At 28.2% G+C, this 14,778-nt stretch overlaps 1 protein-coding gene across 1 annotated transcript in view; it reads right to left on the bottom strand.

Moving 5' to 3' along the window:
- LOC107451835 (Akt kinase) overlaps nucleotides 1–14,778 on the bottom strand; it is a gene marked incomplete in the record, with an annotated part of 41,756 nt that overhangs the window by 15,465 nt on the left and 11,513 nt on the right. The window contains 4 exon segments of the mRNA XM_043049792.2: nucleotides 7,584–7,775; nucleotides 9,516–9,581; nucleotides 10,983–11,114; nucleotides 12,039–12,186. Coding sequence (XP_042905726.1) covers nucleotides 7,584–7,775; nucleotides 9,516–9,581; nucleotides 10,983–11,114; nucleotides 12,039–12,186 — 538 coding nt within the window.

Below are 14,778 nucleotides of genomic sequence, written 5' to 3'. Positions count from 1 at the left end.
CAAATAAATTTAAAGCTGAAGACTCAACAATCTGGATTCTAGACAGTGGTGCTACAGAGCACATGACGTCAAACAGAAAGAAATTCGAATCGCTAACTGATTACACCTCAGTAGTAGAAGTGGCGAATTCTGAAAAAGTTCAAGTTACCGGAACAGGAAACATCACTATTTCAGTTCAAGAAGATTCTACCAAAAGCAACATTAATCTTGCAAATGTATTGTATGTACCAGACTTGGGCGGAAATTTGCTGTCGATTGGCAGGATTGAAGAAAAAGGTTTTAAGATTGAATTTGCCCATGGTGAAGCAAAAATACTGGCAGAAACTGGTGAAATTGTTTTGAGAGCTAGAAGACAGGGAAGACTATATATTATAGAAGAAGATTGTCCTGCAGCATACATTTCAACGATCCAATCGAATGGACTCTGGCATCGCAGGCTAGGACACCCTTTCCCAGGCACTTTGAGAAACATAATAACCACTAAAAGTAAACAAGAATCCAATCTTGAAACAAACAAGCCATGCTGTGTACATTCAAGGAAAGATGAATCGCAAGAAATTTCCAAAAATCTCTAACACACGTGCTGAAGAAACATTAGAAATTGTGCACTCTGATGTAGTGGAAAATATTTCACCGCCATCACTGGGAGATTCAAATTACTTTGTTGTGTTTACCCATGATTTTTCTCATTACTCTACAGTGTATCCAATCAAAACTAAACATGAAGTCATAATGAAGTTTGATGAATACAAGAGAATGGCTGAAAATTGTCACAAAATTTTTTAGAAGTGATAATGGAGGTGAGTTTAAGTCACGAAACTTTAACAACTATCTTATCAAACATGGAATTCAAAGGCAGCTAACTGTGCCGAAATCCCATCAACAAAATGGAATTTCAGAAAGGATGAACCACACTTTGATCAACATAACCAGATGCCTTCTCATAGAATCAGGAGCAAAGCCAGAATTCTGGGCTGAAACTGTGCACAGTATCTTATGTCCAAAATAGACGCCCATCTACTGCAATTGGAAGAAGTATGCCAGAAAAGTTATGGTCAGGTAAAGAAACGAACTTGGATCACTTGAAAGTTTTTGGATGATGGGCCTGGAGTCATACACACTTATTTCAAAGGTGGGGCAAATTTGACCCAAAGGCCATAGAATGTATCCATATTGGGTATCCAAGTGGTATCAAAGGATATAAACTCTGGGATCCAGAAAAAAAGAAGTTTTTTATCAGCAGAGATGTGCTCTTTGAAGAAGATGTCTTCCCTTTCAAGTTGACCAAAGAAGGGCCCTATGAAGATAAGATTTCCTTATTTATTGGAAATGAAGACACAGAAATTATGAACTCAAGTGAAGAAGAATCAGATGAACATCCAAATTCTCTACATCGAAAAAGATCTGAATCCAGACACAAACGCCATCAATCAAGATGAATACCAAAATAATGTTTGTGGAGATCAGACATATCAGCAAGTTGAAATGACAGAGGAGTCCAACCAACTAAAACATGATCAAGAAGATACAAATAATCAAGTCTGTCGAAGTGATTCTGTCAGAAGAAGCATAAGAGCTATTAAAACCCCTGCACACCTGCAAGATTATGTACTTAAGGCAAAAGAAGCATGTTCCGCAAATGCAAAGCAATTCTATAGGGAAAGGGAATAGGATACATTGGAAAAGGTTCTAACATCACAAGAAGCAAATTTGTGGCAAAAGGCCACAGATGAAGAAATTAAAAACTTACGTTGCGCCCAAACGTGGGAGCTTGTTACCAAACCACCAATTGTCAAGCTTATTCTAGATGGATATTTCGGAAAAAGAAAGCTGAGACAGGAGATTGTGATAAATTTAAAGCTAGACTGGTAGCTGAAGGTTACATGCAAGTTCCTGGAATTGACTTTCAAGAAACATTCTCTCCCGTGCTCAAATTAAAATCTATCAGGATCTGTGGAATGTGAAATGGATATTCATCAAATGGATATAACTGCTGCTTACATTCATGAATGGTACTCTAAAAGAAGACATTTACATGAAACAGCCTGAAGGAGCTATAGTGCCAGGCACAGAACATCTTGTCTGCCACCTTAAAAGAAGCCTATATGGATTGAAACAATCTGGAAGAGAGTGGAATGCATGTTTCGACACCTTTTTGAAAGATTATGGATTAACACGTTCTAAAAGTGATCCATGCATTTACTATTATCCAAATAAAACACTCTACCTTGGCATAGATGTAGATGATATGCTTATTGTTGGAAATCCAGAAGTTATAGACATGTTTAAACTTAAGGTTAAACAAAAGCTTAGAGCAAGAGACCTTGGAGAAGTAGGTGAAATTTTATCGATAAAAGTGAAAAGGTATGCTGATGGATCCTAAACCTTAGACCAAACATCCTATGTTGAAGTATTGAAGACCTTTGATGCAACCTTACTCAGAGAAGCATCAACTCCCTTAGACCCAAGTGTTAAACACTATAAGTTAACCGATGCTGAGTGGAAGGAAAATAAAGAAACATCAGACCAAATTCCATACAGGCAGGCCGTAGGTAGTTTAATGTATTTTGCCAGTGGTACTCGTCCTGATATCGCTTATAGTTCAACTTATATGAGCCAATTTAACGAAAGACCTTCTGAAAACCACTGGCGAAGTGTCAAACACTTATTCAGGTATCTTAAACGATCAAAACATCTTTGTTTGACAGATAGAAAAACCCGAAAGAAGCTAGAAGTAATTTCCGATGCAGACTGGGCAGCAGATTGCATTGTCAGAAAATCATTTAGTGGTTATGTGGTCATTCTTGGGGGTGCTGCAGTGTCTTGGTCCAGTAAAAAACAACACTGCACTGCCTTCTGCAGAAGCTGAATACCTGGCGATGGCCCATGCCACCAAAGAAGCATTGTGGATAAAGAGTTTACTGTTTGATCTCAGTAAAGAAACGTTTGTACCACCTCCTGTACTAATAAATGTTGATAACCAGGCAGCTATGTTCATAGCTAAAAATCAAACTACGTCTGATTGGAGTAAACACATAGATCTTGGGTATCATTTCATACGGGACAATGCAGATCAAAAAATTTTCGACTTTCAATATATTAATTCACGAGATAATGTAGCTGACCTCTTAACAAAAAACATTTCGAAGAAAGTACTCAATTTGAGGACTCAGTTAGGTTTTATAGAATAACTCTGATATATTATGTATATGTGTAGTGATCATTCCCGTGCCCTGGTAAGGGGGAGTGAAAGAATATAAAATACCAGGACCGGAGGTTATTAATGGAATCAGCAAATTGAGGTTCTTGTAAGCAGTTTGACTGATGCATTGCCTTGTTTTGTTTGTTTTGATGTTTATTTTTAATTTTATAGAAAATATATCAATAGAAGCGTTCTTTTTTTCCCTTCAAAATATTAAAAAAAAATTTCTCTCAAGAAGTGATCTGTTTATTTATAATTTAATTTCAACAATTATAACAAACTGATAAATTGTGTTAAGAACCAGGTAGATAATTAACAACTAACTGAATGATCTCTTAAACTTTCATTTATTATTGAATGACAATCATATCATAAGCATTCCAGAATATAAAAATCATAAAACTGGAAAATTTATTAAAAGAAAAACATTGATTAGAAAATGTTACTCAGTTTGAAGATAAGATTCGATATTAGTAACTTCAATATCCATAATTCCATATCCAATATCCATAACTTCAATATTCAAAAAAAGAAAATCAATAACACTTGAAAGAAGTAAATTGTCAAAGCAATTATCAAAAATAAACTTGTAAAAAGTTAATCACTTCACCATGTGGAGAGATTTAAGATTATTGAAATGTTTATTTCAATCCTTTTTGAATAAAATGAAAAAGAGATATTTTTTTTTAATTAATAAATTTAAATATCATAAAATTTGTTGCTACATTGCATTTGCTAAATCCATAATTTGTATCAGATAAATTATATTTTTTAAAAATTTGCTTATAAAAAAATAAGTGTTTTATTGTTCCTTTCTCTCTATAAAATAAATAAAAAGTATTCAAAATTCCTAAATCCACAAATCCAGTTAGATAAATTGGAAGTTTTAATATTTTATAGAGTTTATTTACAGTCTCTGGGATGTAAATTTTGCACTTTCAGAATTACAAATAAATTTTATAAAAAAAATAAAAACGGCTGAATTTTGCCTAAAACATAAAATTTGAAAAACATTTTTTTTAACTTACAAGTTCAACTTCAATAAAAATTGCCATTTTAGGGAATTATAGTAGATAAGATAAAAACTAAATTATGATGCATTTTTAAAAACATATTTTGTAATTTTATTCCAAACTATATGACACTTCTATTACTTGATTTATATGTTCATTAGCTACAAAAATAGTTCTAATTACTTAGATAATCTTCAAGAGACAATCACATAAGAGAAGATAGTTACCTGACCTATTTAAAATTGCAATGCGTTTTAATATTTTCTTAAAATTGTTTTTTGATAGTTATTTTTATTTTTTGCTTACATGATAAAAAAAATCCAAAAATAGAACACATATTTTCGAGTTTGAATTTAATCAGCAATTAGAGCAGAATGATAACTTTTTTCTGACATTTAAAGTTTACATTATGAAGTATTTTTTGCTTTCAGTTTAATTCTTTTCCCATAGTTATTTAATTATTTATAAATTTAGAACTTTAATATAATTTGTTAATTTCCTCCCACTTGTCATATAATTTAGCAAAAATCCAATTTATATTAGACAATTACAATATTTATGAACTTTTAAAAGGATAATATAACTGATTGTTAAGCATCAAATAAAATTTTTTAAAAAAAAAATGCAAAGTTAAAATACTAGTTTAAAACTAACTGTTCCAATTTTGTAACATTAGCATTTTTAAGAGTTCTATTTTAGATTGCGTATACGTTATTGTATATGTCATCCACTTACTGATATTAAGACACTTATTCAGGAAAAATAATGATGTTGAAATAGAAAAGGGGGGATGACCGTGTCTGTTGAATAACGTTGATTTATTGTTAATGCATTCATTATTAGTATTTCTCATTTTTGTTGAAATTCTTACTATCAAAAAAGAAATTCTTTCCGGTAAGTTCATGGGTTTTACTTTTTCTTGCACTATTTGAGAAGAAATTTAACAATAAAGATTTTTTAAAAGTGTTCCGAACAACAGTAATGAATAGATTCTTGCTATAGATAATTTCTCATTCTTGTGATTTATATATTATTTCCAAGAAGCGTTTGTTGTTATCCAAGGAGTTAAAGAATAACAGGCACTTTTTTTCTTCTTTAATTTGTCTCATTTACAAAATTTGCTTGCTTTTAGCACCATGTCTGGGAGATACATAACAATACAAGAAGTCTTAGAAGCTCTTTCTGTTTCAGAATTGGAAAACTGGAAACGTGGCGAACCAAGAGAATAAGAAATTAGTTGATAAAATATAAAATTTTTTAGAGCCTGTCATTTAACGCTACGTTTGTAGAGTAGTGGATAACATTTTATAAGTAATATTAGAGCAAATGAAGTGAAAAATCAAATTTCAAGAATAGATGAAAAATAATAATAAATATATAAATAAAATAATAAAATGAGAGCTCTGTTATAAATTTGAAGAAAAAAGTGAAATTTGATGGTCCAAAAGAATTGGAAAAGCTTGAAACTATTTTAAAAAATTACTACAGGGGGATCGTGCAGAACATTTTGTCAATAAATGATCATTTTAAGCTTAGCTAAAATGCTAAATTATTGATATAGTTTCAAAACTCATATTTTGCAATTTTTGTACTTAGCAACAGGACAGTAGTAAAAAACAATTTTTTGGAATACAATTTACAATTTTCTGGACAGTGGAAAAAAAAGCTTCTGCTAAAGGCTAGTTCCAAAAAATGGAACATAGTTAGAAACACGTATAAAAAATATTTTAACTCAATTTTTTAAATTTATTGTCATTAGATATTCTTTAGTAGTGAAATTATTAGATTTCAAGTTATTTGGATAATTAATTGGGAAGTAAAATGGTTAGTTTAAAATAAAAGTAAACATTTAAAAAAAAAATCAATTTCAGAACCACCCCTCAATTTACAATTTAAAACTTTGGTGATTGTTAAATTTCTAATTTGCTCAAAATCATTTTAAGTAAACAGTAACAAGAGATCAATTCAAATTTTTATGCAACTAATTTTTATCACATAAGATTTGTATCAAGTAAGATTGGTCTATCCTATAAGATTATATTCAGAAAATAGTAAATAAGTATGTGACCCTCAATTCACCCTTATAAATTTCTTGGTATAGAAAAATTTAATTATTAAATTTTTTTCTTTATAACATGTTTGAATAAAGTTCTCAAAATTAAAAAAAAAAATCTAGTAGAATATACTTTAATCACTTTTGTGTACTTTGTGGAGGCTACCCCATTTTGCAATTTCAGAATTTTTAATTTAATCTTTTGATGTAAAAAAAGGAAGAAGAAAAAATACAGAATTTTAGAAAAGTGGCATGTTTGATCTTATCTATATTAAATCAAATGTATGAAAGGAACATAAAAATTTTGAAGTGATTGCACTATATCAGTCAACTTTTCTGAATTTAAGTGGAAAAACTTAATTAGTAAACAATCCCTAGGTTCAGGAATTATAGTGATGATCCATAGTAGAACTAACGTGGCTTTCAAAAAATGTGAACATTGTGGAAAGAGACTGACATGCACAATTAGCAACCATTGCAATCTTAACATAATAAAAACATTTAAAATCATTCAAAAGAGGACTTTGGAGGTAAAAAACGGATCATTCAGGAGCTCTGCCCTAGTAGTCTTTTTATCATCTTGCATTTGAATTACAAAGATTTTTGCTCACAGTATTTTAGATTGGATCTTGATAAAGAAAACACAAATTACTAATAAATCGGGATAGTTGGCACCTTTAGTCTTCCTAAAGTTCCTTCCCTTGGTCAAATAAAATGTTTTAAAATACAAAGACTTTTATTTTATATTCAATAAATCTTATGCAAAAAGCACAATTTATGATTAAAGAGGCACACTCTTCTGAAAAATTTGGAAATTCTTAAATTTGAAAATCAGATTTTTTTGTTGATTTCTTAAAAAAACTGATTTTATTAAATTTCTCTGATTTTTGGTGACATTTATTTAATTAATAATTTTTCAGTAATAACTGTACGTAAAATATATTTCAAAGCATTTATATTTTCCATCAGAGTTACAAATAAGCAATTTTTTTTCTTTTAAAAAAAGAGAAAAAAATTCTTACAATATCAATTTTTTGGTAAAAAAACATTGCACTTCTAGATTTCTGACACTTTGTGCATTTTAATTAAATTACTAAACATTTTACGATTTGTTTTCCTTTTTTTTCTTTCTTAATTGATAAAATGTCTAGATTTGTTCTCCTCATGACTTCTAGACCAAAAAGTTTAGAAAATATTATTTTTTAAGAAAAAAAGAAAATTTAAGGGAAAGAAAGATAACAAGGAGTAAAAAAAGCTTTTTTTTTCCTTTTGTGATTAAGTACTTGACATGATGGAAAACAGTTGAGAAACTTACTTTCAAATCCCTGTAGATGATTCCTTCTGTATGAAGATAGTCTAAGGCTAAAAGAATTTCAGCACCATAGAATCGAGTTCTCTCTTCACTGAATATCCTTTCACGAGAGAGATGGAAAAACAGTTCACCACCATTCACATATTCCATCACAAAACACAAGCGATCAGATGTTTGAAAGGAGTATTTCAAAGACTGTAAAACAAACACATTACTTCTACAGGGTGCGTAGTCAAATCTTTCAACAAAAAATAAGCACCTTTCAAGTACTTTTTAAGCACTCAAAAAATATTTTTAAGCACTATATACATTGACAAAATGCAAAATAATTTTCTAAGACTTTACATGTTCATGATAAAATAACTAGTTTCTGACAGAACTCTTTTTTATTTTATTTATTATATTAGCTATAATAAAATGATCAAGAGATGTTTCAGTTCGATATCAGAGGGTGGAAAATGAAGTCTGAAATTGAGAATTTCGTGCAAAATGCAGCTAAGTTGCACACGAGAGGGAAAGAATCTCGCCGAACTCAGCTCAGTAGACGCACACACAGACTCGTATTTCATCAAATTATGTAAACAATTGGCTCTTTCATATGCTACCGACCGACGGTACGCCGAAATGGATTGTAAAATTTTTTAATAGAACAATGTAAAAAGCATGCTTTTGCATGAATATGTGGCAAAAAACGACATGGTAAAAAAAATCTTATTTTCGAGAAGGAAAAATTAAGCACTTTTTAAAAACACCCAATGTAAAAAGCACCTTAAAGAGCTTTTGAAAAACAAAAATCAAAAATAAGCTCCTTTAAGTACTTTTTAAAAATGCTATGCAGCATGTTCTACATAAAATACAAGTTGGCTTTCCTATGTAACAAGGAAATCTAAAACTTTTTAAATAGGCATGTTCATTTATAAATTATAAAAAAAAAAAACTTTAAAAAAAAAAACTTTAAAAAAAACATAAGAATGTACCAATTAACAGCCAGTCCAAAAAAAATAAAATAAAATAATAACATTATATTGAAATAACTCTTTTAAGAAGAAATTAGTATCGAGTATTGGTAACAAAGAAGAGTAAATATTAAGCTTAAATAAGTATTAAAAAAGCGTTAAATAAAACAGAGCATTACTAGCAACAAAGAAATATCAAGTGATATGGGCAAGTGTATGACCTTCAACATACAAAACATTAAATAGAATCACTCTCCTATTTTCCACCTTCTTTGGTATAATTTAATTGCAATCCTGGCATGTCAGGTAATAAAATTTTCAAATTCTGTGGCGGACAAAACAGGTTCTCGATAATTTAAGCTTTTTTATTGAATAGGCTCATCGATTTATACTTTCACTTTCTACAATAAACTCTAAAAATTGTTATAACTACATATACAATGCAATATGCTTTAGCAAAAATGGAAGGAATAATGGTAAAACTAAACGAAACTATCATAAATATTTAAGTTTTCCATAGCTTCAGCTTCTACAGTAATTTAGAACATAAATCAAATAAATAACTTTAAACTCTGTATTAATTCTTGATTGTTGTTTTCATAATAATTTGTTAATAAATTAAAACATCATAAAGTTGTAGCAAGGTAAGAGATTTTATGAGTATTTTTTTTATCACTTTATTTATAAGATTAAGAGTGGAAAACTCAGCTCAGATTAAATTATAATTGCAAAATAATTTTTACCTCGATAGATTTTAATTATTTTCCCTTTAATTTGCCAAAAAACGCACGCAAATTTGTACTAACATTTTAAACAAATTTGTGTAAATAGATGTAAATGAATAATAGATTCCAATGAACAACTGAAAAAAAATTGTTATTAAAAAAGAAAAAAGCAACCACGTTTTATCCTGAATTCAATTCTTGGGAAAGTAAGGGTTAAACAAAATAATTTAAAATGGCATTTGTAAGCAACTTACTATCAAAAATGGGTGATCAGTATTTCTAAGAACTCTATTTTCTGTCAGTGTATGAGCCACTTCATCCTTTAAAAAAATATTCACATACATTGTTTCAATAGACTTGGCAATTATAGGCATTTATTACACAGAAAAACTAAATATTAAACCAAACCAGATTCATTTTTAGTGAAATAGGACAATTTAAAACAGATTTTAAAAACTCAATTTCTTATTTATTTGCAGACATTGATCAATTTGTATTGATTTGATTTAGAATAATGCATTTGTTTTTAGGATTTATTACAGGTTTTTGGAATGAGGTAATTGATACTTTCAAAACATATTCTTTTATATCAACATATCACTTTTAGTTGATTCATGCTAATTAATATTCTCACATTTACCATTTTATATATGGAAATAAATATATGCTACGAAGAATACTAAATTTCATCCTAACATATTTTGTTAAAAATCGACCACTTTTTTTACTCCTGAGAAAAATAGTAAGGAATAAGACTTGCTTGTCTTAGAATAACAATCGCAGAACATTTTGCAATTAGTAACTCCTTTTGAGGAGCCATACCAGAATGGGAAAAAACTTTTTCTTCCAAATAGTGAAGTAATCCCTACCTAGAAAATTCTTTTATACAGTAAATATTCACATAACAGCCTGCCAAATAGTTAATGTCACTCATACATTTGCCACATACGTCATTCATGCATATTTTGCTTAATATGATGCACTGATCAATCACTTTGCACTTATATGCTCGTTTTTGAACAATTAGCTGAAAAATTTTCATTTTTTCAAATTAATACAAAAATCTTAAAATAATACAAAAATTAATGGAAGCATGTGTACAAATAACAGCTACTCCATTTAAGTGTCATATTTTATAGATGTAAAATTTAAGAATATTGGAGGTATTGAAATGAATGAGTGGAAGTGTTTATATAATAGAAGATCTATATAATACAATTCTATAAACCACAATTCCTCATAAACCACACTAGTTTTGTGAGTGCAAACATTGACATTTGCAGTTAAAAAATCTCTAAGGATATATATAACTAAGCAAGAACTATAAACTTTTCACATTATTTTTTAAATTTTTTGCTAAGAGGTTAAAATTTTAAAAGCTAATTTATTAATTTGCTTGTCGCTAGTCCTAATGCTGCCAAAAATTAAAATTTTTTTTCTGCAAATAATAAATAATGACGTGCATATTTATTATTTTTTAAATATTTGTACCTAAAAATTGTTTTAAAGCATTTAAAGATTAATCTGTTCCAAACAAATATCACCCTACTGAGTAGAGAAAATGAGTGAAATGATGCAAAATTTCATAAACATAAAACCTCAAGCTTTTATGGATTACAAGATTGCAATATAAAGAGATTTTCTACTGCATATGTGTATATGTATAGATATATATATATTGTGGAGAGAGAGAGGGAGAGAGAATTATAAAATAAACATACTTTTGCTATAATTACTTCCTTTTTTAAAACTTTTATAGCATATAGTGAGCCAGAAGATTTTTCTCGGCATAAAATAACTTTGCCAAAAGTTCCTTTCCCAAGGACTTTTAAAAATTCAAAGTTGTCTAAAGTCTGAAATATAAATGTTAATTGAAAAAAAAAATTCATAATTGTAGTATTTGTGAATTGTAAATTATTACATAAATAAACACAAATGAAATAGAATAGTATTCATACCATATAATAATAATAATTCTAAAAAGAGAAAATAAATGTAATATATTAAAAAAAAAAATTTATTTCAAAAGATGAAGAAAGTCTAGTTTGTAAAATTTAGAGACTCAGTTTATGCATATATTTTTTAACAAAACAAGAGCAGTCTCAGTAAATAATTAAATAAAAATAGAAGAATTTAAATCTTTACAAACATAACATTCTAACTTAATCACTACCATAAATATCATTCTTTCTAAAAAAAATAACACACACATGCACTAAAAGTTTAAAAAAATCACTATAATATATTTGTTATATTACTTGTCTTAATTTATCTATTGACAGAATGAGAACTACACATCTAATTTATGCAATAATATCCACGATTTTCAATCAATTTTGCCCTTTCTGTCGTTGAGTCAGTTTTATTAAAGCATATGAATTTATGCTGGAATATGCATAAATTAAAATTCTTAAAACAATCTAATTAAAGATTTAAATACCTTTAAATATATTCAATGATTGATACTCATTCATTAATATTTTTTCAAGAGAAAAAAAACATTTTAAATTAAACTTTTTCTAGGATAAAAAGTTTTCTGTATGATTTAAATTTTACAAAACAGCACTTAAATCCTATGTTGATAATTGATCCCAACTTGACTCATCTTAAAAATGACTGCATGTGAGCCTGTTGGCTCCTAAACAGGAATGTTTTAATTTTTGTTGATTTGCTTAAAGATTACAGTATTTTTTTTTATTATTATTGTGAAAGGAATTAAGGAATTTGAAATTTTAAAGATCTATCAACATGAAAACAAAGTCAAATAAGTCACTTACAATTTTTTTTCCTTTAGTGCCAAACATTCGAGTAGAAATATTTAGTCTACCCAGAAGATCATCTTGCTCCATCATTTCAACATCCTGTTCAGGTTCCTGTTCTTGTAATCTGTCAGCTACATATTGTATAGCCTGCATCCATTCTTCTCTGAAATTTTTTTTGAAAAGATAATTTGATTTCTTAAATTTATTTCATTTTTAATAATTTCAGAATGAAATTAGACAATCAATGTATTATATTAATTTTAATCATCTTATATAATTAGTTTTTACTACATGGTAAAATAATAAGATAAACTCATTTTTTTCTAAAAATTTTTTTCAAACTTAGTAAAAAAAAATTATAAATATTTATTCCATTTTAACTAATTTGGGAATTAAAACAGATGTCTCACTTAATATTTAAAGCTTTCATTCACATTAAAAATCACATAATTTAAATGGTGGCGGACAATGATTTAAAGTTAGAAATCAACATAGAAATAATCAGCACAAATTTTATAAACCCCATTAGTTATAACATATTTATCGGAACAAAAAGGAAAGAAAAATGTATCGGAAGGCACAATCTAAAAGAAGTTATTGTAAAATAACAAGATATAATAAATATATTAAAACTTAGTTACAAATAAAAATAACAGAACTATGACTATCATTGGTAATCACCAGAATTTGGATGTAGATGAAGAACACATTTTTTGTTATTTTATCTTTTATATATAATTTATTAAAATAATTTCTTGGTCATTTTTTAATCATTTTTGAAAAAAAAAAATTTTTAATCAGGTTTTTCTTTGTCAATTTTTATTAGTATTCTTTTATTTTAAGAGCATTTTGCTTGAGTTAAATTTTTTTTTTTTTTTTATAAATTATCAGAATATTTGCATTGAATCTTGAATTATAAATATACTAAATAACAACTGCTGATATTTGAATTTTTGAAAAGGAATTCGCATCTTGTTTTGAATGTTGGGAAATTGCTTTTGAACAAAAGACATTCAATTAATTGAAATTATTTCACAATACAATTTTGATGTTCTTATACATTGTAACCGAAGATCAAAAATTTTTTATGTATCTTTTTTAGTCCATCATATACATTTTATTTTAATTAATACTAATATTTCTTTTAATAATGTTATAAATATATGTAATTAAAAAAAATGTAATTAAAATAATTAAAAAAAAATGTAATTAAAATAATTAAAAAAAATATATGAAAAGTGGTGTCAAAAATGCAAAGGGCTTTATTTTTCCTTTTAAGGCTATTTTTAATAGTTTTTAGAGGCTTTTTCGTGTGGACATTTTATAAGAAATTTTAGGTTATCAATATCCTAGCCCTGTTCATGATGTAGTGCACAAATTATGTTTAATAGTTTAATATACTGTTGTTAATAGTATATATAACTGTTAATCCATATATATATTTCTCTTACAAGGCACCAAAAAAAAAGCCTCATTACAACTCCCCGAATGGCAACGTTAGAAAATCGACCAATGATTGCTGCTAAAAATGTCACATGCCAAATCTAGTTTAGGGGGCTCAACATATAGCGCTTTTAAAAACGGAAACAATAACCAGAGTGAGCATTATCAGGTTGTTCAATTCAGATTCATGCCCTAAAAACATGATAATATTTAATTTAAACTCAATTAGGAATCAATTAATTAATTGAAGTGAGAATGCTTTAAAAGGCTGCTGTTGAAGTGATATTTTTCTGCTGGGAGCTACCTAAACGTCTAAAAAACGTTTAAGTGTTTGTATTGAATGCATTGAATTTTTTTATATTTCGCATTTATTTATGCATTGAATTTTCACGCTTTAAAATGCAGAATATTAATGAAACTGCTAGGGCTTTTAAACGTAATGAAAGAAAACATGCTTGAAGAGCCCAAGTGTTGAGGAATGTTATGGAAGACGTAGATTGCAGAGATCAAGTGCAATAATAACTGTTCAAGATGCAACAGTAGATGTCAAAGAGTATAATATTGGCTCAATGACGGAACAATGTAGTTATTGTAATGTTTACTTCTGGGCTAAAGAAAGAAATTCTCCTGGCAAATATACGAAATGCCCGCTCGATGGAAAAATTAATTTGCCTACACTAATGGACATTCCCGAGTAGCTGCAAAAATTATTAAGTGATAATTCGATTGAGGCACGAAATTATCGAAATCATATGCGGGAATATAATTCTGCTCTTGCATCATTTGGAGCACACATAAAGCCACCTCCTGGAAATGGACCATATTGTTTTCGGATTCATGGTCAAATTATATTGTATGTAAAACATCCATATTTTGTTCTAAAATGTTATGTACTTTATCACAAATGATAATTAATATAGAAATTGATTTCAATAATGCTGATCACCAAAAAATATTTCATTTGGCGAAAAAACAAATTTTTGTGTTCTTGAAAATGAAAGACTTTTTGAGGGTTATTATCTCACAAGGAAAATTTAGGGTTTAAAGTTTATATTTTTAAACAATAAATTTTTTTTCCAAAAGTTTCAGAATTTCTAGCATTAACTAATTTATTATACACATTTAGTTGAATTTAGGTGAGTAACTGCGATATTTAATAATTTATTTTGCTAATATGTTTCTCATTTAGCTAATGTTTTGATTTTTTCACCATGTACAATCTAAATAGCTAATATACTTTTTTAAAAACAAATAAGAACATTGATAGAATTCTTCTACATAAGTACAATACTATGTCTTTGATGATAAAATA

Source organism: Parasteatoda tepidariorum, chromosome 10 (genome assembly GCF_043381705.1).
Source record: "Parasteatoda tepidariorum isolate YZ-2023 chromosome 10, CAS_Ptep_4.0, whole genome shotgun sequence".
Taxonomy (NCBI): domain Eukaryota; kingdom Metazoa; phylum Arthropoda; class Arachnida; order Araneae; family Theridiidae; genus Parasteatoda; species Parasteatoda tepidariorum.
This window is presented reverse-complemented; position numbering and strand designations above follow the sequence as displayed.